The following is a 25,213-nucleotide window of genomic DNA, read 5'->3' on the forward strand; positions in this document are numbered from 1 at the left end:
CTTCATTACATGTTCATTTTCATTAGAATTGTTAGGTTTTTGAAGCTTGAACTATATTTAATGAAATTGTAGGATTTGGCTGAAAACGATTTGGCAAAAATTGCAAGACTTCTAAAAACTACAAAGAAATACAAATTTCTGATTGCTATAGCTAGATTTCTTTATCGTTTTAACTCAACTCATATAAGAACAGCTTATATATTTAGTAGGAACTTTAAATTAAGAAGCGAACATAATTAAAAACCGAAAGATCATGTTAAACGGTTGTGACTTGATTATGACTTTTGGATCATAAAACGAACACAAATGAATTGAAACTTCTTGAGATAATTGAATTTATTTAAAATTTTCAATTTGATGCTAGTAATTATAAAAAAGGTTAAGCTTAAATTCCTCAAATTAGATGCTGTTGAGTGGCTAAAATACTTCATTTCTTTCAAATCTCAAAGACAAGGGATCCGGAGGCGTAACTGACGCTGGAGTCGTCCATGTCCTGGCACTGGCTGCTCTGAGCGTACTTCAGGAACTTGAAACTCATCTTGTCGTAGCCCTGATCCTGCAACGCCTTAACAGCGCCCAGCATCACTCCAATGGGATGACGACCGCATATCGTGTTGTTGTACTTCCGCAAGTACTCGGTAAACGACTGCGGACTGAGCGTCTCGATGATGTCCATTCCTTGCTTGTCCAGCTTCTCGATGGACTTGTGGATAGCCCCGCATGAGCGGTCATAGTACGTGTAGCTGAAGCGTTGGCCCCAGTGGCAGAAGTCAGAGGATATCACAAACAGGTTGGTGGGGTCCATTAGGTAAGAAGACAGCAGGCTGCCGTACTGCGCCTCCTGCTCAGGATTCAGCGAACCCACCAGGATAGGCACAATGGTGAACTGATCCTTGTAGCTGCAAGAAGAGTTTCATATTAGTATAAATAAATACTATTTTTGAAAATGCTCTTTAATAGAAGGCAAAACCAAAATGGAATAAATCCAAATAAATGGCCCAATTAATACAAATCATCTCGCTTAAATATTGATTAACTTACTCCTCCATAACTTTAGCTATGTAAGGCAAATGCATCTCAATAGAGTGCTCATCCTCGTCAGTTTTCATGTCCATCCAAGAAAACTGTCCAGTCTTCTCCAGTTCAGCGTTGACTGAAATCAATCAGATATTAAATAAGAAACCAAGCAGGTTTTGGCTTCTTCAACAATCATACTCTGGGTATCGATTTTGAGATCGTAGAGCGGAGTCCTGTATTTCTTCGCCACGGATAAGGCACAACCACGCAGGCGCACATGATGCGAAGGACCCAGTATAAAGATGCGCTTTCTGCAAGTAAATGTTGTATTAATGTTCTGATTGTTTGCTTTGATTTAAAGTCCTTACACGACAACCGGGCTAACTTGGCGATAGGCAAACGCCCCGCAGGCACCACAGTACGTATATCCGGCATGCCTGGCGAAATAAAAAAGTTACAAATAGGTGTTCTTCACGAATCTGGTCGTAACTTACGGAGCAATAATGGCGCGAGCCGGTCCATGCGACAGATCTGCAGCACCCAACCAGCCATCCAGCTGCCTAGAGAGCTCTGACCCTGAAAACATGACAAAATTATTAATAAAGAAATTAAAAATGTAATTTTAAATTTTAAACTAAATAAAGTTTTATAATTTCTGATATACATTTTATTCTCTTCTAGTTTTGAAGGTCTTGTTTTTGTGACAAACTTCAAGGAAAAAAATAATTATAGAATAATTCTAAAAAATGTTAGCTTTTGAAACGCGATTTATATTCTAGCAAACTGAGTTGGCCTAGCGTTGCCTAGCAGCAAAAAAACAAATAATATCACCAGTTGTATTAGACTCGCTATTCGACAAGTCAGAACAGCTATATATTAAATATTGATTAAAATTTTAGTTAAAACGTTCCGATATGGAAAATGATAAAGAAAAACACAGCGATGAGCTCATGAATCGCATTCGGAATGAACTGACAGCCATATTGGCTCAAGAGTAAGTTCCAAAAGTCATCAAAAGACAAAATCAAATAGAATTCAATAATGTACACTGAAAGACATACATAAAAACGAGCATTGCGCTTTTAAACAAGGATTAAAATGTTTTCTAACACATTAATGCAATTCGGTAAAAATCTCGATTATGAATATCCTTCAAAACAATGCTGGTATATTTTCAAGATGCATCAAAAAATTCATTATTAACACATTTTTCTATATCCAACAGGGCTGCAGACGAATCCGAAAGAAAGATAACAAATGAACTGCTTTTAAGTCCCAATCCGCTGCCAATTTTTGGGCCCATAAGAAAGAGTAGGGCCATGAAATCGAGCAACTCTAAAAAGAAGGTGGGTAAGCCCAGCTCGGCAGGTAGTAGAATGAGTTCTTCGGCGGGAAGCGGATCATCTGAAGATCGTTTAGCAGCAAAAGATGCCCAGAAAAAGGACACCGATCCGACTTCCACTTCCTCCAGTTTTTCTTTCAAATCAGAATCTTCCGATCAGTATGAGGGCCCGCCCAAGAATCGCAGTTCCCGTGCCGAGTTCATGGAATCCCATGCTGCCAAGAGCATCGACGACGACGTGCAGAAGATGCAGATGGAGCTAAAGCAAAGCTACGAGCTCTTCCAGAGCATTGGCGAGAAATTCGAGTCGGTAAACTTCTCGGGCTTAAAGAGCCGCATCCGGGACCTGCACCTGAACGACTCCAACAATGAAATGGGCAAGGCGACAACCCAGGAGCTGCAGAAAATGTTCGACCAGCGTTATCTGCAGAATCGCCTGGACAAGCTATCCACGGACGCGACGCAGGGATTCCGCCGGCATCCTGGTGAGTTCGGGGATATTCCGGAGCTGAGCACCTTCTTTCAGGCGTGCACGCAGCTGGAGCACGGCTTGGATGCACTGCGTCAACAGCGACGGCGCAACAGCGAGCTGGAGAAGCGCCTCTGCTGGGCCACCGAGATCGCCTACGATCGCATGGACGAGATCCGCAATTCGGTGGGCTCCGATCCGGAAAAGAACTTTTGAAGTGACCATTACTTAGTCATAGAATATAGTAGTTATTTTATGGTTCATCCCAAAGTTCATTACCCGCACACACAGGTGCAATATACATACATATATACACGCATTGTCCACACACATATGATGCATATGCAATTCACTGGTGTTATCTTTTTACGGCTTATCACTCACCTGAATCCGTGTACCAGCTGCCTGCGTGGGTTGCTCTTCTGGCCGACATGTTAACTCGAGGTCCCTAATCGCTCTGTTTAGTTAGTTAGTGCTATTAACTGACAGTTACTTGTAGAAAAAAAACCGTCTTTGTTATTGGTACCAGCAGTGTGACCGTGAACTTTTTTAAAAACTCCCACGTCCGCAATCCTGAGTGAGAATAATTTGGTAGTTCTGCCGTTCAGTTTCTCTTCCGGCTTAAAAACATATATTTTTGCTTTTAATTTATTATTGCCACAATTGTAGAGCATATTGCAGAAGTCTGTTACACATTAAGCCCGAATAATAAATAATTAATACTAATACCTCTTTACAAATAAAAAGTTTGATTATTTTATTTCACTGGAAATTACTAACAATTTCAAAAAGTAAAATTGAAAATCAAAACAAGTATTTAACGAAAACAAAATTTAATTTATTTAGAAAAACTATTTCGATATGCAATACATACATTTTTAGTGGACATACGAAAGATTGGAGTCAAAATCAAATTAAGGATAAATCTTGTACTTTTCTTTTTAAGATTTCACGCATAAACAAAATCTAGCGATTACACAGAAAATACAAGAAAACTCGAGAATTGATTATGTTCAGTTGACCACCATTTTTTTGTACACCCAAGGTATTTTTGTAATATACCTTGCGCGCACCGTGGTATTTTCGAACCATCACGCTGCGGGCACTCTGTTCGCATAGCGTCATTGCTGTACTAAAACCTAAAAATCCGCCGTGTTCGTATTCCGCCATTTTGAAAGCTGCGAGTGGAATTTGGACGCGTTGCTGGTAAATTATTTGTGTAAAAACTGTCCGAAAAGTGCACAAAATTAGTGAAAAGTGGTTGGCGACGGTGTGTGATATCCACCGCCTAGTGTTTGCCCCCGAAAATTGTGTGTGGCCCCGGTTTTGGCACGTGAAATTTGTCCAATTGTGAACTCGCAAAAAAGAGAAAAAACCGACGCCGCCGTCGCCGCCGCCACAAAGGAATAGGCGAATAAGCGAGAGAAAAAAGCAAAAACGAGAGAAAAGAAAATCAAATTGTGCGCCGCTGATTGCGTTTCAGCAATTTAATAATATAAATATACTAAAATCCACGGCAGCAGCGAATTTTCACGGATTACAATTACACTATTCCCATTTGCAACGAGTGTGCGCTTGTGTGTGTGAGTGTGCGATAAACGTGTACAAGAAAAATTTAAACGTGCAGAATTCTGATGAATTTTAAAGCGGAACTACTTTTAAATGTATAGGTGTATTGTGTGTGCATGTGTGAGTGATTGTGTGGGTGCACGCACACTTGGCCAAGTATTGTTGCGGTTTAATGCAAAGTTGAGTGAGTGTGCGAGCGAGTGAGCAACGCCTGGCATATTCTATGCAAAACATAAATAAAATTGTGCAATATTTTCCCCGCACACAGCCACAGATACACATTCTCTCTCTTAAATATGCGTTTGTGTTTTTTTGCGCCCGCCTAGTGACAATACACACGCAAGGTTCACTGCGCAACGCCCCCCTTCTTGCGAACCCCTTTTCCACACCACCCCTCGTTGGCCCACGCCACTGCAACATGCTGTCTCATCGTTGTTGTTTTGCCGCGGCCACATTTAGTTCGAAAGAGATGGGAGTAGGAGGGAATGGACGAAAGAGAAGGAGAGGCGAAAAGCAACGAGTTTGAAAATCAACTAAAGCCTCATGTTGACACATTTCGACCGGGAGTTCGTTCTTTCGGGCGGATTAAAAGCCTTTAAAGGGTGAAAGTACTGCTTATCGTTTAGCGTTTTTTCCCGCGAAGCGAAGATTTAAAGTATAAAAAGTTTTTTTTTGGTTGCATATTGATTAGAAATTACAAGCACACAATCATACACATACAGTCAACATCCGTTAGAATTGCATTGTGTTTGTGTGTGTTTATGCCGATTTAAATACACAAAAGGCCAAGTGAAAAACTTTGATGAAGTTGCGAATGTCCATTCAAATTGACGCTTGTTTCTAGTTTTAATACAATTTTTGCGCTTGTCGTGTTTTTGTCGTTGCTTCTTCTTTTCTATCTCTTTCTCTCTTTTTGTTCGCCCTTTCACTGTTCGACGTGCCTGTACCCATCACACATACACACACTTGCACACCCAGCAACACAAACACACACATTTGCACATGAGAGGCAGACAGACAAGCAACTCTGGGCTCCCGCTCCCCCCTCCACCCTTTCCCCACCCACTCGCATTTGCAACGGGAATGTTGTTGGTGTTGCTCTGCAGTGCTCAAAACTTCGGAGAGGATTACAAATGGTGTTTTTGTTTTTGCCCAAACGGAAATACAGACAAACTTCTGCAACATAAGAGTTCAAATTATAATGACTTTTATTTATTTTGTTTTTCTCAAAAACTTTTTTGCGCACTTTTGGGTTATCAAAATAATTTAAGACTTAAGCAGGAGCCATTTAAATTACATATTTAAAGAATTTAATTCAGAGTGTCCACCAAAGCAGTTCAGTTTTAAGTGAATAAACATTTTTTTTGTTTTAAATTTTGAACTATTATTGTATTTGTGGATTAACAATTTTTAATTTTCTCAATGGAATTTTGTTTCTAAAAATAAATTTAAAAAAGTAAAAATTGCATTGAATAGTAACATTAAAGTAATATTTTTGCTTATTAAAAAGAGGATATTTGTTTGTTATTTAAAAGAAATATTTTTAATGAAATATTTAAAGAAATACTACACTATGTGTTTTATAAAAATACATTAAACTTAACTTTTTCCTATGTCACAAGATTCTTCAAGAATTAAAAGATTTGAGCTTACAAAATTTGAAATATGTTTACTTGTTAAATATGTAAATGAAATAAGTTGTACTTTCCGGTAGCTTTGGTTGTCACTGGAAATTCAATTTCAGGATGTTGTTCGGTAGTAGAAGCCATACAATAATACGTTATTTCCCCCAAACCCATTTCCTTTTTCTGCAATATCATGCAAACAAAGCAAGTAAAATAGATAGAAATATGGAAATATATTGCAGAGACCCCTTTTCTCGTATCCACTTGAATATTTGCATTGCCATGGAATTGTATGTAGTCCATCGATAACTGTACACATTGCTGATTTTGTTAGTCGTTTTTTTTTTGGCGCAACAACATTTTCCATCACTGCCCTTTTTTGGGCAATAATAAATTTGATTGCGTTTCGGCTATACACTCCCACTCTAACGGTTATTTATTGTCAATGCCAGGCACACCACCCCCTCCCCCTTCCCCTATTCCCCTCCCCTTATCACTTTGATGCTTTCTATTTTTGCGATGTTTGTTGTTTTGTGTTTGTTGCCGACTGCGCGCGTGAAAAAATGCACACCTGCCCAAAGAATTTCACACTTTGGGGCGCGGGCGGGGAAAAAATTGAAAGCAGCCACAGAAATAGCAGCAAAACGTTTAAATTTAGATATAAGTCTGAGAAACTAAAATTCAAGCAAAAACACAATGGCAGCCGTGTGTGTTTTTTTCTTTTACTATTTTTCTCTATCTCTATCGATCTGAAAAATAAAAATACAACGAGAAAGGAATCTAAATTCTGTAAGCAGAAATTTGTACACTCTAGCAGATATAGTAAATATTTCTGAAAATATCCTAGATATTGTTTGGAATTAAAAAAAGAAGTTACATTTTTGAAATGATAAAAATTTATCAACTTTAGTATTCTTCTTATTTTGGATTTAATCAAATAGTTTCAAAAGCTGTTTTAAGACAGGTTTTGAAATAGATTTAGTTTTAATTCGAACAAGTTAATAAGAAAATCTTGGTTAGACAATTAGTAGTTTTAAGTAATTTTTATACCCTTGCAGAGGGTATTATAATTTCAGTCAAAAGTTTGCAACGCAGTGAAGGAGACATTTCCGACCCTATAAAGTATATATATTCTTGATCAGCATCACCAGGAGAGTCGATCTAGCCATGTCCGTCTGTCCGTCTGTCCGTCCGTCTGTCCGTCCGTCTGTCCGTCTGTCCGTCTGTCCGTCTGTCCGTCCGTTTCTACGCAAACTAGTCCCTCAGTTTTAAAGCTATCTGCTCGAAACTTTCCCAAAAGTTGTCTTTCTATTGCAGGTAGTATATAAGTCGGAACGAGCCGGATCGGGCGACTATATCATATAGCTCCCATATAACTGAACGATCGGAAAAGCCATAACTTTGGTGTTTTTAAAGATAAGAAGTTGGGATTTTCTATGGGTTTTATTTTTGGCCAATCAATCCGACATACCAAATTTCATAAGGATCGGCCGACTATATCTTATAGCTGCCATATAACTGATTGATCGGAAGTGCCATAACTTTGGTGTTTGTAAAGTTAAGAAGTTGGGATTTTCTATGGGTTTTATTTTTGGCCAATCAATCCGACATACCAAATTTCATAAGGATCGGCCGACTATATCTTATAGCTGCCATATAACTGAACGATTGGAAATGCCATAACTTTGGTGTTTTTAAAGTTAGGAAGTTGGGATTTTTTATGAGTATTAAGAATGCATCATATGAATAATTTTGGAGAATATAATAACAGAGTATTCTGCAAGGGTATATCAACTTCGGCTCCGCCCGAAGTTAGCTTTCCTTTCTTGTTGATAGTTCGTTTGTATGACAGCTAGAGAATGCGTTCCATCTTGAAGACATTTAATTGTGCGCTAGCTATAAAAGATGGCAAGAAACATTTCATAAAATTATAATACTCTTCTGCAAGCGTATGCCAAATAAAACGACGACAGCCGTACACACATTTTCAGATGGCTCAGCCAAAATCCGTCTAAAACAACAGATATAGCAATAATAATAGCAAAGGCATCCACAACGCAACATCAGCAATTCGTAAGCGTGCGAGGGCAATATATATAAGTTGTGTTTCATTTGATTTTTTCCCACTTCTGGTCACTTGCTGTGCTGGCTTGCAGTTTTTCAATTTGCGTCATTCGCAGACCGCGCACCACCAATCAATATTATACAAAAAAAAAACTAGAGGGAAAAAGAGAAAAACGCGAGGGAAAACAATGAGAAAGCAACGCAGAATGACAAATACAGACAAATAAAAACATTGGCCAATGTCAGGCAAACAGTTTAAGTGGTTTCTTTTGCTAGTACAGTAAATATCGACTGTTAAATTATTGCTGAAGGTCCAACGTAATCGCTTTATCTGCAGTTTTTATGTCAGTGCAGTAAATATCACCGGCAATTATCGTTTCGGAATTTTACTTGACCAAATGGTTTGGTTTATAGAGGTCTAGATCTTTAGTCATTTAAAGAGTTAAACGCCTTATCGAGAGAATAATCACGTTAAAGCAGTCTACTTAAAGATAATTTATTACCCGTAAAGAACTTTTGTGAAATTTTCTAGAAAGGCTTTTAAATAGTAGTATGGTTAGCTAATTCCATAAAGAAATGAAATGTTTAACCAAAAATCCCGAAGTATAATTTATGGAAGCAAACCTAATGTTTTGATTTTTTTTTATTGGTTGTCTTCGAATAATTTATGAATGCAACAATTGGAATAATATACATTTTTTTCAAAGAAATATTTCGTATTGCACATATATTAGCAACTCAATGGTTTCTGGTTCTTACCAAAAATGTATTGTGTTTGGACTAGTTTATGAATTTAGTTTTCTAAATAGGAACAAACTTCTTGCACTAGATGGATAAACGAGCAAATCCAATCGAACAATTACATTACTGGCAAATAACATGATGTAAGGCCATGAATCAAATTCTCCCAACTTTCGCCGGCATTATAAATGACAATTGGAAGATATTATATTGCAATAATATTGTGGCATTAATTTCGGCCTGCCAGCCTCTCAATGGGCAACAGTCTTTTTATTTTCTGTTAACCACGAGACTTTTGGCGTCATCTTAAAAGCCGGCTTTAATGCATATGCATGAAACAGAAAGCAGAAATGGAAACCAGATGTGGGGAAACTGCGGGGGCGGGAGGAAAAGCGCGGGAACGCAACGTCACGACAGCGGCAGCCGTTAATTCAGGCAAAAAGCGAGTTACGAGCACCGACTTAAAGTTGAAAAATCCCAGGCAGTCGCAATAACGACGCATGAGCAGTAGTTACACTTTGAATTTTCTGTTGCAGTTGGCTATTTCCTACCCCTTAAATTTCCTCGATTTTCCCCCAGCATCTCTGGGCTTTAAAATTGGTTGCCCACAAATGCGCATGACTTATTTAAACGTGTTTTAAGCAGACCCCCCCACACACACACATACGCACAAACATTAAGCCAACAAACAATTTAAGCGAACATGGTTTTTCCTGCCTGAAATTGTGGCAAAAAAAAGAAAGAGAGGGGGAAAAAATAAGGCAGCAAAGAAATGAAAATAAAATCGAGTGAAAAAGGCCAGCCATTGAGTTTGCCGAGGCTCTTTAGCGCTGACTTTCCTCTTTTGCCGCCGCACTGTTATCGTCTGCCTCGTTTCTTCATGTTGATAAACCGGTTTTTCGCTTTGGCTTGGTTTGGTTCGGTTTGTTGCTGTGCCGCCTGCTGCTGTCCCCTGTCCATAAAAATATATGTACGCGGCCATCGTCATCGTTGCCGGAGTTACTGCTGGTTCAGTCCGATAGTGTTGCCTGGATTTTAAAGCCAACACAGCTTCTGTTGTACAATCGGTAGTCAATATAATTGACAGTTGATTTGGTCTTACATTTTAAGTACCCTGTGGAGATTTAAGCTTTTGCCCCGATGGTAATTGTTGAATTTGTTCAATTTGCTCCGGTCTCATACACCATTTTCTGAAACCATACAAATTTTGAAAGCGATTTTAAACCCTATTTTTTTATAGAACAATTCGAACAGTTTTTGGTTTTATTTTGAGTTATTTCGCGTTCTTATGGTTACCTAATTGTGAGTTATAAACTGCCAATTTCCATACGTTTTGTTTAGTTTAAAACTTACTTTTAGCTTTCAAAATCCCAAATACTCGTAGGAATGAAAATACATAATTTCTTTTAAAGAAAAGGTATTTAAAGTGCCAACAATAAACCAGCCAAACTGGCTGCTCTGCTGCCAAATGTGGCCGGCTTGTTTGTTAGACAGCCGGCAGCTTGTCGGCTTGTACGGAATCAGAATCGGAATGGGAATGAGAATGGGAATGGGAATCGGACTCGGACTCAGGTAGCAGCGCGTCACACTCAGAATGTATCTGTTAGATACGCGGCATCAACTTACTGTACACTCCACTCTGGCGCTAGCTGTGAGTTATAGTGCCTCGCTGGAAGTGATTTTCTGCTCGCTGCATTATATGCTTTGAATTGATATTTATTTCTATTCATTGCCCGCGGGCATCAACAGGTTTTCTCGGTCGATTTCGGTGGATCCGCGAAAGCGAGTCGGGTGAAAAGTGCCTCTCCCACAGGCGTGGGCGCTCGCACCCTGCGAATGCCACATCCTGTGGCAACTTCAGACATTAAACAAAAAAGTAAAACACGAAAAAAGCAAGCTGAATTGAAACTGGTTTTTGGCGCGCTTTAAAACTCAACTGACATTTTTCATTTCGACTGTGTCTCGAAACTTTTCGCCTTTCTGTAGCAAAATTGTGCAAGAATGGAAGTTGTTCGGTAAAGCATAATGCGATTTTCAATACAGAACGAGCTATCGTTATAAATATTTAGCCAATAACTAGTTTTCACCTAAATGTATATTATTTTTGTAATTTTGAATGACGTCACATTGATGTAAAATTATGTTTTTAGAAACCACGGCAGTTCTTATACATATATTTTTAAGTGTTAATCAGTAGAAGGCATGTTTCAATGAACAACTTTAGTTTTGTTCAGATAAGTCGGTTTATATTATAATGGTCATATCAGAAGTGTGCAACCCAAAACCGATATTATTATTATAACACGGTCTGGAAAGAAAGCCTCGTGGCTTTAATAAAGTGGATTAACATACTCAAGTGAATTTCCAATAAGTGCAATGAATCATCCACTTTAAGCCGGTTATCCGCGCAGACAACCTCTGCAAAATATTTCCGAGTAAACAAATGCGAATCAAAAATCCACATTCACAGAGCCACAAATTCTGGGCATAGAGAAATTGCTTGAAAATTAACAAAGCGTTGCGCCCACTTGACTTTGGCTATTCACTTGATAAATATATATATGTATACGGTATAGAGAGGGGCAGAAGTGGGGCGTGGGGCTGGGGTGATGTGATTGTGCTGGGATATTTTTTTCCATTGCCCGATGTCATAATTGCGTTGCTTATTTTTGTATTTCTGTATTTTGGCTTGCGATTTTGCGAGCGTTCGCTCGAGCGTTATTCCCCCCGCAGTATCTGTGCAAGTTTTTTCTTTCTGTTTTTGCTATTTTATTGTAGTCTCGTCGTTGCCGCATTTAAACGTATTTCATACTTTTGCACAATACGTGACACATGGCTGATGGGAAGTGACTGATGGAGGAAGCGGGGAGTCTGGGGAACGGGGAAGATGTGTGTCTAAACATAGCCTATAGCCGCAGAGGCAGTCATTGACGGCTTATCACCGCAGATACACGCATATAGTATATATATTTATTCATACATATATATATATATATATGTCAAAGTGTTTGTTATTGTTCCGATTTGCAGTTCTTATCAGCTCTGCGAAGTGAATCTCCGCCAGTCAGCAATTCATGCGATATATATTTTTTGTATTTGGGCTCGGATTCTAACTGTCGTTTTAAGTATTTTCATGTGATCGCTATAATTATCATTTTATTGATAGCCACTCAGCTGTTTGCCCACCCATAAATCCGATAGTCATTCAAATGGCTAGTGTCGATAAGGAATAACTAGTTGGGAAAATTCGGTTAATTCTTTTGCTTATCTGAAAACGCTGTCATTAGTGCTTAAACTGCGATTAAGATCGGTAGGTTAAATTCGAAACATTTTTTAATACTTTTAATAAATCTCTATCCATGTTAAAGAAATTTTACTGCTATTAAGGTTGTTAATTTAAAAAGGATTAAAACACCTTTTATTGAACCACCTATTGTCAGTGGTTATCCATGGGAGAAATGTATTCCTTCAAACATTCTTCGATAAAAGCTCAGAATTCACACTTGCGAATGGAGTGTACATTCAACCATCATAAAGATGTTCTCACTTGGCTTCAGACCATCATATATGTCGGTCACATTGTCATCACGCTGAGCTGGAATCCCTACCATCCGTCGCTCTCGCGCTTTTCCACGCCAGATAACCAAGAAGTGGCGTGGTGATAAGATACGGCGGGCTACTACACGTAATCCGTATCAACTTGGTGACCAACCAGATGTGACGGTACAGTACCTTGCTCTTCTGGGTTTCCGAGACCTATTCTACTGTCTAATCAACTGTCCGATAAGTTCAGCAGCACATGGGGGCCTTCGGACTTGGTGACGAGGTGTAAATAAGCTAGCTGGCCAACAAGAAACGCCCTTTCATGGTATCACACAATCGAAGAAGTCGGGGAAAAGAGAACTCAGACAGGCAACCGGGCACAGGCCATTCCGCTCCAGTCGAATTCGATGGTCGCATGTGAACAGCGTTGAATTTCTATGTTTCTGCAATGACACCTCCCCCAAATCCCACTCCCAATCCTCTCCCCTTTACGCTTAGGCCACTCAATAAGGCGGGAAAGGGAAAAATAAGGCAGCGTTGTGAGTGCGGCAATAACGTAGCTTTATCGCTGATGTTGGCAAAATCCAAACGAAACTTGTCATCAGTCGAATTCTGCTGACATGAGCTTTTTTTTTTTTTTTCTACATCGCATTTCATGTTTTCCATTTAATTTATGTATTATGTGTTATTGTTGCTTTCATTGCAGGATTCTCGATTTCAATATGAAGCGCCAAAAATGATTGCAGCGTTTGCATCGTAGTCTTGAAAAGGTTTTTTTCATTGATTTAATTAGAGCCACTGAAAGCGGTTGGCCTGCCAAAAAAAAGAGCAACCAGGGATAAAGAATTTTCTTACCAGCCTGCGCCCAGCGCCCCTTTTCACGGTAACCACTGACAGAGAATCAAAAGGAACCACAGCCGGAAAAGGCCAGAAGTTTTATTACGACGACGACGAGCAGAGGACAGCAGCAGACATATACAGAAACAGCGAAATGGATAAAAATCTGATGATGCCGAAGCGTTCGCGCATCGATGTCAAGGGCAGCTTTGCTAACGGACCGCTGCAAGCACGCCCACTGGTGGCCCTCCTTGATGGACGCGACTGCTCCATCGAGATGCCCATCCTGAAGGATGTGGCCACGGTGGCCTTTTGCGATGCACAGAGCACCTCCGAAATACACGAGAAGGTGAGCATAATGATTCCATTTTGTGGTTATTTTTCTTTTAATTTATTTTTCTTCATTCTGCAAAAAAGGTCCTCAACGAGGCAGTCGGAGCTCTGATGTGGCACACCATCATCTTGACAAAGGAGGATCTTGAGAAGTTCAAAGCTTTACGCATTATCGTGCGCATCGGCAGCGGCACAGACAACATAGACGTGAAGGCGGCGGGCGAACTGGGCATCGCCGTGTGCAACGTTCCCGGCTACGGCGTAGAGGAGGTGGCGGACACGACGATGTGCCTAATCCTCAACCTTTACCGGCGGACGTATTGGCTGGCGAACATGGTGCGAGAGGGCAAAAAGTTCACTGGACCCGAGCAAGTTCGGGAGGCAGCGCATGTAAGTGGTTAGGAGAAGTAAATATGGAAAGTTGGATAAGTTCTATAAAAAATAAAAAAATAGTGGCTTATTGCATTTAAAACGCTTTTCTTATCTAAGCATTTCTGAATTTTATTAAAGCCATCTATTGAACTTGACATTAATTGTGGCACTGGTCACGTATGTTTGTAGCTTTCATTTTTAGATAATGTCAACTCAACATAAATTCTATTTTAGATTAAATTAATAGAAAAAACTATTGGGAACTTAATCGATAAAACAATGTCACCATGACAGCTAGTTAGTTAGTTTAAAAGAATTTTTCTTCTAATAAAGTCATGTGTTTTTAAAAAGTATTACAGAATTTATTTATTTCTCTTTTAATTCTGGACAGTTGGTAATAACAATATTATATTGTGTATATAGTCAGAATTAGCATTTAATCGATATATACTACACATTTTGGATGCATCTAACTGGAACACCATCTGTTCATTTTCACTCAACAGGGCTGTGCACGCATCCGCGGCGACACCTTGGGTCTGGTGGGACTTGGACGCATTGGCAGCGCCGTTGCACTGCGAGCAAAGGCGTTCGGCTTCAACGTCATCTTCTACGATCCCTACCTACCTGACGGCATCGACAAGTCGCTGGGCCTCACACGCGTCTACACGCTGCAGGACCTGCTTTTCCAGTCCGACTGCGTCTCACTGCATTGCACGCTCAATGAGCACAACCATCATTTAATCAATGAATTCACAATTAAACAGGTGAGTTAAAAAATCATATTTTAAAAAACGCAGGATCTTTTGGATATTTAATACAATTGCTTGCCTTACATGTGTTAGATGAATCAAAAGATAAATTTATAATTTATAAGACTGACCTAAAACATGAGTTTACCTGTTTACCTATTACCTCATATCTAAGAATTTTTTTGTACAATCTTGTTTTTGGTTTCTCTTTGTGATATTATCTTGTGTTTTTGTAAATTCTTTATAATCCTAGTAAATTTTTTTTTCATTGGTCTAAATGTAAGTCATGTAAATTTATTTGTTACTTTCTTTACATATGTAGACCATAATAATGAATATTTTCCTCGCTTTTTTTATGATATACATTTGCGAGAAATACTTTCTTATTAAACATAAGTTTTTAAAAGAAAAGCAAACTAGCTACTTATATTTTGTGTATCTCTGAATATTTCTGTGACTCAGTTGAAAATTCCCACTGACTAATTATATCGTGTTGTTGCAGATGCGACCTGGTGCATTTCTGGTGAACACCGCCCGCGGCGGTCTGGTCGATGACGAGACCCTGGCGTTGGCGCTGAAGCAGGGAAGGATAAGAGCTGCCGCCCTGGACGTGCACGAAAACGAACCTTACAATGTATTTCAAGTAAGAGATTGTTGTAAAACGAGACATTTTACGCAATCTGAGTTGGCGCCGCACCAACGTGGAATGTGATCAAGACTAACCGCATTTTTTTTGGCTTTCAGGGCGCACTGAAGGATGCCCCCAATCTGATTTGCACACCGCACGCCGCCTTCTTCAGCGACGCGTCCGCCACGGAGCTGCGCGAAATGGCAGCCACCGAGATACGGCGGGCGATCGTCGGCAATATTCCAGACGTGCTGAGGAACTGCGTCAACAAGGAGTACTTCATGCGCACGCCGCCTGCCGCTGCCGCCGGGGGCGTGGCGGCGGCTGTTTATCCCGAAGGTAAACTACAAATGATATCAAATCAAGAAAAGTAGAGAGACAGAGACAGGCGAGCAAGGGAGCGTTATTACAAGTAAAACAAAACAATACGAAACAAACAAAAAAACATAAGAAATCAACCAACAAAATCCAAGCAAAAATACAATACCAGAAATCGTTTATACACACATACCTTACACACATACACACACCATACCATAGCACACCCACACAAGCACACGCACACGCACACAGATGTAGCAAGCATCCAAACATACTTCTATTCTTTCTCTGACTCATTCGAAAGTATATATATATAGACGACGGGAGTGGAGCGCGCCAGAGAGAGTATATAACATTTGAAGCAAGATTCAAGAACACACGCTATAAGAGTTGATATATAAGTTACACAGTTTAAGCTATATAAATATATAGATCTATATATATATATATACGTATATATATAGTGGCTAAGCGCTGCACCAAGATCAGAATGATTGACGTCGATAAAAGGAGGATTAGAACGCAGCCGATGTTGGCCAAAAGTTACGTTTATTCATTATGTATCTGTGTATGTATATGCATTGTTTTGGCCCTACTGATAAAAACGCTTTCAAAAAACCTCTGAAGCCTTCACCGAGTTTCCATACTCTTTCGCTTTGAGAAATCCATTGCCTGAAATTCAATTTAGCTAAAAGAGTGCTTCTTTAATTCAAAATTCTGCGTTTTTTTTGGCCAACAGTCTTCTCTTTAGTCTTCAACAATTATGTGCATATATAGTGACATAATATACATATAAATGAATAAGTTTCAAGATAATTTACACACGAAAACAAGGTGAAAGTAAACAATATGATGGATTATTGTTGTTGATGTTTCGCGACCTCCCTTCATCCCTCCCAAAACCCTTCACACGTGTCCGGCTTTAACTTTAACAGAAACTAGAAACAATCAGCGGAGAGTATGTAAAGTAATTATGTTCAGTGTATTTAGCCATGTATTCAATGTATTTACAAATTAATATTACTACGGAAAACCCAAGAAAATGATTCCAATACGAGAAACTCCCCCACGTCAACACAATTTGTAAGCTTAAGAATAAAATTGGTTACCTTATTTTGCGCCATTCATTGCTGACTTTCAATTGTTAAATGGTTCGAACTAGATAAAAGAATACCCCAGAGGACATAGTGTTTAACTGAAATTACTATTCTGTTGCTCAAGCTCTGCTCTATATAACAAAATGATCTCATCATTCAAGTTTATTTTCGCCTTACGTACATTCTTGTGTTTTCAATTGGCTACAACAAACAAACAGCATAAAAGTAAATAACTAAACAACTATATATATTAAATAGATGACAACTCGGCGCGTTAGATTCAAACAACATCTATAAATAGAAAGAAGAAAACTAAAATTAAATTAACGCATAGTATATGTACATTTAAAATATAACAGAAATTATTATAAAGCAACCAAGCAAAAACAACAAAATGCTAGAAGAAGCAAAACATAAAAAAAGATAATACATGTAATATTAAAAACCTAGATTTACCTTAAAGATAAAGGCAGCTGAACGACGATGATAAAACAAGGATATGATCGTCAGCAAACGGCACAGTAAACATTGTTAGCGTGTAAATTGTAATTTTATTTAACGAGAATATATATTTACATGTAAACGGAAGAGCGCAACAATTGTAAGACTATCATTTTGTACAATTTTGCAATTTATGTTTAAAAACAAAAAGCTTCAAGCAGTCGCCACCAATGTTTGGATGGATTCCTCCTTCTTCCCTACTTTTTATTTATCTAACTATTTAATTTAAAGTCGATCCGATAAAGCTCAAGAACAGGCGAAATGAGAGAATACAATTCAATTCGATTCCTTAATCCCCGATCCGATCCCCATTTTTCCTAGATGTTTCCCGTTTTTTTTTATGTATCTTGTATTGTTTTGTAAGAACAAACATTTGTTGTAATATTTCAAACATTTACAAGCACAAAGCATACACGCATACAAACACAACATAGACACAGATACAGAGCAGTATACTCACACATCAAACACACACCCACGCACACACGCGATCCTATATAGCAAGCTGCAACAACAAATGAGCAAAGTAAAACATAAATAAGCATAAGCGTAAAAGTAAAAGTAAACGTAAAAGTAATGAGTAATGAGAAAAAAGAATAAAATACTGTTATTTTGTAATGTATAAAAGGATATTTTTAATAACTGTGAAAGCTAAATAAAATTAAAAGCGTAACAATTGACGATATGAAGCAACAAAAACAAAACAAAACAAAAAGTTAAGTCGGAGAAGTTAATTTGAAAACCAAGAAAACCTTTCCAGAAAAAACAAAAAACAAAAGATAAAAACAAATAAAACAAAATCTTTAATGAACCCATTAATGTTTTTAACTTGCCAAATTGGAAGCTGTTAAATTGTTGTCCTCCTTTTTGATGTGTGGCAGTGTTTGCAAGACTGTTTGAAATTTTATTTCCCCGCCTATTTGCTTATAATGCAATCGATCTTTGTCCTGGGATGATGGCATCATATTGAGAGCAAGCAGCAGAGCAAAGCATATTAAGATTAAAGTAACGCCCCAGCGAAAGTCAGTAATGAATGATAACGCTGGTCCCGGTAGCCTTAGTCAATTTGTATCTAGCTCTAAGGAACGGAAGGCCCACGAGATTCGCCGGTTCCTCTTTGTAATTCATTGCATCATTCAACAAAAACCCCAAAGACTACTTCTCTCATAATGTAGTCGAAGATTACACAGACTCGGCAACGTTTTATTACCCGCACTCAGAAATCCCAGAACCCGATAAAACATAATACCAACCAAACAGCAACATTTCATAATCTTTACCTAACTTTCAACTACCAAATACCAAATACCAATACCAACCAAATCGAAATACAATCCAGGATTAAATGGCGGCTATTATACAGGCGCACTGCATCACCGGGCACACAGCACCACGCCGCACGATGGTCCCCACAGTACAACCAACCTGGGCAGCACCGTAGGAGGCGGTCCGACGACAGTCGCTCAAGCTGCCGCTGCAGCCGTTGCCGCTGCGGCAGCCGCCGCCGCCCTCCTGCCGTCGCCGGTTCTGCCGCACTTGTCGCCCCAGGTCGGCGGATTGCCACTTGGAATTGTGAGTAGCCAATCGGTAGGTAACCCATAACAAAAACCTCTGTTGTCTTGTGTTTGTGTGTGTTGTTTGCCAAAGTTTGCCATTTGCCATTTAGCCATTTATCCAATTTGCCGAGACTCATCAGACACTCTGTTGTGGTAATCGTGTGCGTGGTTCTCCCAGCTCTAGTCCGTGTTTGTTGCTAGTTAGTCGTAGTTGAGTGTTGGCTAGGCTAGGGCTTTTGCTCATCGAGTTCGCTGGACAATGCGTTGCTAATCCATGACCCTCTTGCTTTTAGCCCCTGAGTGCGCCCGACCCTAATAATCATCTGTCATCGAGCATAAAAACGGAGGTGAAGGCCGAGTCAACGGAGGCGCCGTAGGCATCTGCTGTCCAAGTGGCCGGAGTCGGAGAGCTGGAGTTGATGACAACGGGCAGTGGCGCAATGGAGTCCCGCACACAACTGGCCAAAAGGAGTAGGCGGCAGAGGAGAAGGAGGAGCAGTCCCTAAGGATTTAAAGTAAAAGAAAACCCCCGAGGAGCAGCAGGCGATATCACAACAGTCCCTAAGGATTAAAATAAAAGAAAACCCAACCCCCGAGGAGTAGTAGTCATCTATGTGGAGTCCCCTATTCGTGCCGTTTGTTCTTTTGTTCCGATTGCAAAACAGATTCCTTGCGCGCCTGTGCCAGCGCTTGATTTGAATATTTCCAAGTTTCTATGTTTTAATTTAAAATACGATACATATTTGCATTACCAATCCCCCAAACAAACAAAAAACAAAACAACATAATAAATAACGCAGGAAAACATGAAGCAGTTTGATGAGGAGTATGAGAAAGATGATCCCACACACAACACGCCTCAAAATTTACTACATATTTAGACTTTAATTTGTAACTATTTAGAATTTTACAGTTACAATTTAAGATTTTTATTTGTATTGCAGCAAATTGTAAGTGAAAATATGTTACTACATATAAGCGCAAAAACAAACGCAAATGTTGGAAAATTTTAATTACGAGAAACACAATTATGGCATACAAAAAAAAAACACTAGAAACAAAACAAAAGCAACACACAAGAGAGACGTTTAGTGCTAAGATACGTTTAAAGTATATAATAAAAGAAAAACAAAAGAAAAGCGAAAAACATCTGTATTTGAAAGGAATTGACACGTATTTTATCGACTGGAATACATATAGTACATTTATTTGAGTCGGTTACAAACAAAGGCTCGTTTGCTTCGGGTGGTAGGTTCTATTCTAAATGCTACATAACACCATTTACGGAATAGCAAGTCTACGCAGCTAATAATCATGCGCCAAGATACATACAGACTGCTTATAGTTCGCTTGGTAATCGTATTTCTAAAACATTATTTACGTTTACAACGCTCAGATATAGTATAGATAATAAAGTACATGTAGGTTGGTATGTTTCGGTTTTCGTTTTGTAAAATTCCTCTTTGTTTATCATTTAGCATTAGTTATACATTTATAACACACGGCCATTGGAAGGTCCATCACGTATTCCCTCAATTTTGAACAGTACTAGCTAACTTTTAGATTTTTGCTACGGAATGAACAACATCTATGAGTAAGAATGGAAGATAAAGTAATGCAAATGCAGAGGCGGGTTCTATATGTAGTATTCTTCTTCAAATTTACATTGCATTCTCGAGCTTAACACAAGCCTGCTAGGAAACCTTGTACATACTATATGGAATACGATGCCTTAACTATCCAAAACTTAGTTTCATATACACGTGGTTCTTTTGAGTTAACAATCAGGTGGACAATAACAATGTGATCAGATCAAAGCGAGTTCGAATTGTTAGTGATTCTTGTCTGGTAAACGAAAAATTGTAAACGAGTTAATAATATAATTTATCCAAAAATAATGATTATCAAACGACGGTTAACATCACTGAATAGAAATCTAAAGTTCAAAGTTTTTTAAATTTATAGTCGAAACATGCCCAACAGATTTCTTTGATCTCGGGACTTTTAAAACTAGGATTATGTGTAATGGTCTCTTCTGTTTGTTTTCGTTAGTATCTGCGTATGCAGATATATACATCCACGGATATATTTCGTATATAAACGAGTCTATCAAAACATCATTCTACAATAAAATACAATACAACTAATTCGGTTCATCTGCGTACGTTAAAATGTGTGAAAATCAGCGCAGGGATTCTTAAGTCACTAAAACAAATTCAACAACGTAGCAGACGCAGGGTGTAAAGTCGCCTCATATTTGGTCCACAGTCCATCTAAAAGAAGCGGGTCAGGCGGGGCCGGAAGAAGCGGAAGGCACCGTAGCATCCCAGGCCAATCAGGCCATACTTCAGCGTGTATGTACAGACGCGTTGGCCGATACTGGCCGGAGGAATTTCGAGAATAGCGGGAATCTTCTTGGGGTCCACAGTCCCCCACATCTTGGCAATGCCGTTGGCATGCCCTATGCCTACCACTCCGACCACGCGCATCGGACGGATCTGCTGGGCACCCGGTGCCGCTTGAGGCAGTGCAGCCAGTTGCAGCGAGTGGCACAGGTAAATGTCGCGCTCGCGAACAAAAACATCCGAGAAAGCGGGAAACTCGCCGGCCATTTCCTGCATTAACTTTTCCAGCAGATCGCTCTGCTTGCACTCCTCCACCTCCTCGATGCTAATGCTGTCCGTGAAAGTCAATCGCCAGACCAGCTTCATGGTTTGCCACAGCGACAGGGCACGCAATGCCCGGTACAGTGTTATGCGAATCGGTCGATCGCCAAGGTGCAGAATACAGCCGGGCAGCTTGTGGATCTCCTCAAAGGCACGCCGGAACTCTCCGCCCGGCGCCATCCCCAGGTCCTTGGCGATCTGGGCGCTCATCTGCAGCAACAGGATGAAGAAGATGCCGTTGATGTAGCCATGAGTGTGCAGGATTCCGCGGATCTATAAGCGTTAAATTTGGTTACAAGGTTGTAATCTTGGGATTTTTTATTTTGTGGAAAGTCCAGCCTTCTTGAAATTAGAGTTTTATCTTAATAATTATCATTACCTTGGGAATATTAATGCTCTTGGCCTCTTCCAACAGCGTCTTTTCATCGAGCTTCAGGATGTGAATACGCGATGGACACAGCTCAACCATGACCACATCTGGACGGACATTGCGTATGACCTTGAGGAATTGAGATCACGTTAAGTAACCGTTTTAAAGAGCAATTAGACTACTTACAAATGAGACGTCGTCCTGCGACTCCTCGCTGAAGTGGGCCGTGCCCACGAGATAGACTTTGCTGCCGAAAGGCGTGTTTAACAGCGTCACCGTAGACGGCAGATTCTGTTCGAACTCCTCAATGGTGTCGTAGATTGTGATATCGCGCTTGGTCTGCGGCTGATCGATGACCGGCACCAGATCCCGCTTTTCGCCATCGCCATCTGCTGCTGCCGAAGCCTCTGCAATTGAGATGTCCAGCTTCTGCTTGCTCGTCTGCAGCAGCGATTCCTTGCGACGACGCTTGTCTGCGTTTGCAGACGCACAAGCATCTTTGCTGGGCGACTTCTTGTGCAGATTCTTCACGTTGTCGCCTTCCACCAGCACCACCTCCTTTTCGAGGTCCTCCTCCTTAATCGAGTTATCGTTAATCTCTATAATTGACAGGTTGGGATTATCCGTCTTGAATATTGTCTTATTGGCCAGCTGTGACTTGGGATCCACCTCCTCCTGCGACGTGTTAGTGTCAGTGCTCTCGGACTGAATCAGCAGCATGCTGGCATTGAGAGCTGGTGTGGGACTGTTGAAAGCGGCCGGTGACGGGGATCCGAACGACTTAAAGACAGCCGACTCATTGCCAAATTCCGCATTGACTGTTTTATTGCCGGAATTCAAGGGGCCCAATGGATTTTGGCTCAGTTCGTTGATAAGGCTCTCTGTGGATTGTAATAAAAGAATACAATGATCAGTTCATTAAGGCTAAAACCAAGTTTACTAATATGTAACGGAAAATATAATAATTAATATTTTTGTAGGAGCGGCTGCTTAAATTTTCATTTTCTCTTATAAAGAACTTCTTCCTCTGCTCTTTTAAGAGAACTGCAGAAACCTTAATTGATTAATCGTATAAAAATATAATTTTTTCTCTTGAACGTTTGGCTAAATTCAAAGCTGACGAAAATGGTGGACCTTTTTTCTTTTAAATATATTAACGAAAACATTAATTATTCTTTTAAGATTTCCTGTTCATATAGGACTTTCAGCTGGTTTATATATTCTTCTCCGCAACTTTGATCTTGACAGTCGTTTATTAAAAACTGCTTCAGCAGATCGAAACACTTCTCCTTCATGGCTAAAGCATTTAATTTTTGGTTATCGTCTTGTTTGGACAACTGATTTTCATACTTATAAATAAGTTTCTGCTTTAGTTTCTTGACCTTCTCATTAATAATGGCTTCAAGAGAAGATTTCTGACGTTCGTGGGCGTGAATGCACATCTTCTGCACAATTTTCCTTAGCTCGTAGTCCAAGGTCTTGAAATGATCTTTGAGTTTTTCATCGCCCGCAAAGGCTACGAACATTTGCGAAATAAACTGGTTGGGAAACGTCTCGAAAGCTTGGGATTGCAAACTATGTCGAGCTGCTACCATTAAGGTTTTCTTGATCGTCTTGCTAAAGATAGACTTCTGACTGTTCTCCATGTTAAGTTTCCTTAGCTTTTGCTGCTGGAAGTTCGTTTGGATTTCCTGGGCAGCTAGCTTAAGTTTAAGAGTCTTGACCTTGCGATCGAGGTTGGCATTTTCTTCTTTCAGGTCTCTTTGAAGATAGAGAGGTCCAGAATCTGAGGTTTCGTCGCTAGTTTCATCTAGCAGTTCCTCCAGATTGGCAAGGTCCGTGAACGGAGCATTCAAATGACCACTTGTGGTTAATTGATACTCCATTTTCCGTAGAATACGATGACGTTCCGTTTTCGCCACCCTGTTCGAGTGCTGCAAGGTGTCCAGCCAGCGCCTGCAGAGATCACGATCCTCGGAATCCTGCGACAGCGTGCGGATGAGCTGATAGATCGGATCTATCTTATCTTTTGAGGACCGCCTACACTGTGTTCCCAATAAGGGGGAATGATTCTGCTGGAAGATCTGGCCTAGTTGGTCGTCTGAATGCTGAGTCCAGTCTGCTTTTCGGGTTTCAAAATCACAAGAATGAGTCTCCCGAAATATATGGTCGTGGTACTCCTCCGTTTGCTGGATCCTGTCTGATTTCAGGACTTTGAAGGCTTTGGATTGGTTCTGCTTACCATTGCAGGATTTGTAGGCCGTGGTGGACAGCTGGTGATCCAAAGCACTGTCATACAGCGTGTTGTCGCCCTCATAGGTGGTGCTCCTTTTGTCCGGCGAAGATTCAAACGACGTGGAGGCGGACACGTCCATGGTGGTGCAGTATCGTTCAGTTCGCCTGGAAGAATCGGTTACGAGTGGAAATTCGGTTTCGGTTGACGGCGACGTATGAACATCTGGCGAAGAACTGTGGAGTGGCAAAATTAAAGAGCGATTATCAGAGACATATAGATAATACGTTGCTTTACTCTCAGCAAACTGCAAATTTGTGTAACTTTCTGCCTACGTGTCTTCGTACATTGCCAGATGATTTTGGGCACTGGGTTTTTTCAAGTGACTGCTAAGTCCGGGCGCGATATATTTTCTATCTGTATCCCATAATCTGAATAATTTACCTGGGCATTCCTCGATCCCAATTTACTCACCTGAAAATTTTTGTTTAGTGTGGATGTTGCACTGGTAAAAGTTCGGGTGCATCAGCAAACCCTTAATTGACTATTATTCGCCGATTGGAAACTTAGTTTGGCTGCCACTGATCGCCGTTTTGATTCGGTGCGTGCACTTAATTTTAATAAAAACCCAAAAAACTAAAGAAATTAAATTGTGACTGTGGCAAATTGTCGTTTTCTTCTTCTTCCCAGCGTCGACCAGTGTTGCCTACTGACTGCAGGGGAATTATACGAGCTCCTCTTATCTGTAATCGATATCAATTTTACAAGAGTTAATAGTCGAATGGGCGCCATTTGCTTTTAAAATTTGAAATGAACCCAATATGATAAATGTTTTCAAATTTGGGAACACAAATTTATTAAGAGTTTTTATTTGTATTTAGAAACATAGTTTTTTTTGCAGTAATGTTTTCTATTGATACTGGTTCTTATAAATATCGTTTGTAAAACTTGGTATTAAAATGTCTTTCTTTTTATTAAATGTTCGGCAAAAATAAATATGCTTACTCAACTTACTCTCAACTCGTAAATACTCTAAAAAGTGGGAATGCAGCTAATTATTGCTTCGTTATGTTTGTGTTTTAAGTCTGAACAGAGATCTTTTCTAATCGAGGAACACTGTAGAACCTAGCCTTCCACCGAAACCAGGAGCACGAGAATCCCACGGCGAATGTTGTGA

The 25,213-nt window shown here is 39.8% G+C and overlaps 4 protein-coding genes across 14 annotated transcripts; 2 read left to right on the forward strand and 2 right to left on the reverse strand.

Annotated features, from left to right (window-relative positions):
• Window positions 1-311: 311 nt before the first annotated feature.
• Window positions 312-3,427, reverse strand: LOC108042714 (protein MEMO1). Its single transcript, XM_017121126.2, has 6 exons — window positions 3,213-3,427; window positions 1,512-1,593; window positions 1,386-1,454; window positions 1,216-1,328; window positions 1,042-1,153; window positions 312-899 (listed from the first exon to the last, which is right to left on the reverse strand). The coding sequence occupies exons 1-6, from the start codon at window positions 3,259-3,261 to the stop codon at window positions 437-439; spliced, it is 888 nt and encodes a 295-aa protein (XP_016976615.1). The 5' UTR covers window positions 3,262-3,427; the 3' UTR covers window positions 312-436.
• LOC108042715 lies at window positions 1,621-3,176 on the forward strand. Its single transcript, XM_017121127.2, has 2 exons — window positions 1,621-2,011; window positions 2,243-3,176. The coding sequence occupies exons 1-2, from the start codon at window positions 1,932-1,934 to the stop codon at window positions 3,042-3,044; spliced, it is 882 nt and encodes a 293-aa protein (XP_016976616.1). The 5' UTR covers window positions 1,621-1,931; the 3' UTR covers window positions 3,045-3,176.
• Window positions 3,428-3,909: 482 nt separating the features above from the next.
• On the forward strand, window positions 3,910-19,914 carry LOC108042712 (C-terminal-binding protein). Of its 10 annotated transcripts, none has more exons than XM_017121112.2 (8): window positions 3,910-4,034; window positions 13,077-13,556; window positions 13,625-13,930; window positions 14,419-14,679; window positions 15,167-15,307; window positions 15,409-15,631; window positions 18,551-18,798; window positions 19,061-19,914. In XM_017121112.2, the coding sequence occupies exons 2-8, from the start codon at window positions 13,362-13,364 to the stop codon at window positions 19,142-19,144; spliced, it is 1,458 nt and encodes a 485-aa protein (XP_016976601.1). In that variant the 5' UTR covers window positions 3,910-4,034; window positions 13,077-13,361; the 3' UTR covers window positions 19,145-19,914. The 10 variants fall into 10 exon arrangements, with proteins under 10 accessions (XP_016976601.1, XP_016976605.1, XP_016976607.1 ...); XM_017121116.2 differs by having other exon boundaries at window positions 18,551-18,783; XM_017121118.2 differs by having other exon boundaries at window positions 18,575-18,798.
• LOC108042711 (traB domain-containing protein) lies at window positions 19,904-24,740 on the reverse strand. Of its 2 annotated transcripts, none has more exons than XM_017121110.1 (5): window positions 24,511-24,740; window positions 24,046-24,272; window positions 21,990-22,684; window positions 21,813-21,932; window positions 19,904-21,706 (listed from the first exon to the last, which is right to left on the reverse strand). In XM_017121110.1, the coding sequence occupies exons 2-5, from the start codon at window positions 24,176-24,178 to the stop codon at window positions 21,041-21,043; spliced, it is 1,614 nt and encodes a 537-aa protein (XP_016976599.1). In that variant the 5' UTR covers window positions 24,179-24,272; window positions 24,511-24,740; the 3' UTR covers window positions 19,904-21,040. The 2 variants fall into 2 exon arrangements, with proteins under 2 accessions (XP_016976599.1, XP_016976600.1); XM_017121111.1 differs by lacking the exon at window positions 24,511-24,740 and adding an exon at window positions 24,334-24,442.
• Between the last annotated feature and the right edge of the window lie 473 nt (window positions 24,741-25,213).

Source organism: Drosophila rhopaloa, unplaced genomic scaffold (genome assembly GCF_018152115.1).
Source record: "Drosophila rhopaloa isolate 14029-0021.01 unplaced genomic scaffold, ASM1815211v1 contig_155, whole genome shotgun sequence".
Taxonomy (NCBI): domain Eukaryota; kingdom Metazoa; phylum Arthropoda; class Insecta; order Diptera; family Drosophilidae; genus Drosophila; species Drosophila rhopaloa.

Coding starts and splice junctions, on each gene's coding strand:
- LOC108042715 (XM_017121127.2), top strand. CDS start 1,932: ATGGAAAATGATAAAGAAAAACACAGCGATGAGCTCATGAATCGCATT. Junction 2,012..2,242: donor ACAGCCATATTGGCTCAAGA/GTAAGTTCCAAA, acceptor TATATCCAACAG/GGCTGCAGACGAATCCGAAA.
- LOC108042714 (XM_017121126.2), bottom strand. CDS start 3,261: ATGTCGGCCAGAAGAGCAACCCACGCAGGCAGCTGGTACACGGATTCA. Junction 1,455..1,511: donor GCTCGCGCCATTATTGCTCC/GTAAGTTACGAC, acceptor TTATTTCGCCAG/GCATGCCGGATATACGTACT. Junction 900..1,041: donor ATAGCTAAAGTTATGGAGGA/GTAAGTTAATCA, acceptor CTCTTCTTGCAG/CTACAAGGATCAGTTCACCA.
- LOC108042712 (XM_017121112.2), top strand. CDS start 13,362: ATGGATAAAAATCTGATGATGCCGAAGCGTTCGCGCATCGATGTCAAG. Junction 14,680..15,166: donor ATGAATTCACAATTAAACAG/GTGAGTTAAAAA, acceptor GTGTTGTTGCAG/ATGCGACCTGGTGCATTTCT. Junction 15,632..18,550: donor GGCGGCTGTTTATCCCGAAG/GTAAACTACAAA, acceptor AATACAATCCAG/GATTAAATGGCGGCTATTAT.
- LOC108042711 (XM_017121110.1), bottom strand. CDS start 24,178: ATGGACGTGTCCGCCTCCACGTCGTTTGAATCTTCGCCGGACAAAAGG. Junction 22,685..24,045: donor GGCCTACAAATCCTGCAATG/GTAAGCAGAACC, acceptor TACAATCCACAG/AGAGCCTTATCAACGAACTG. Junction 21,933..21,989: donor CGCAGGACGACGTCTCATTT/GTAAGTAGTCTA, acceptor CAATTCCTCAAG/GTCATACGCAATGTCCGTCC.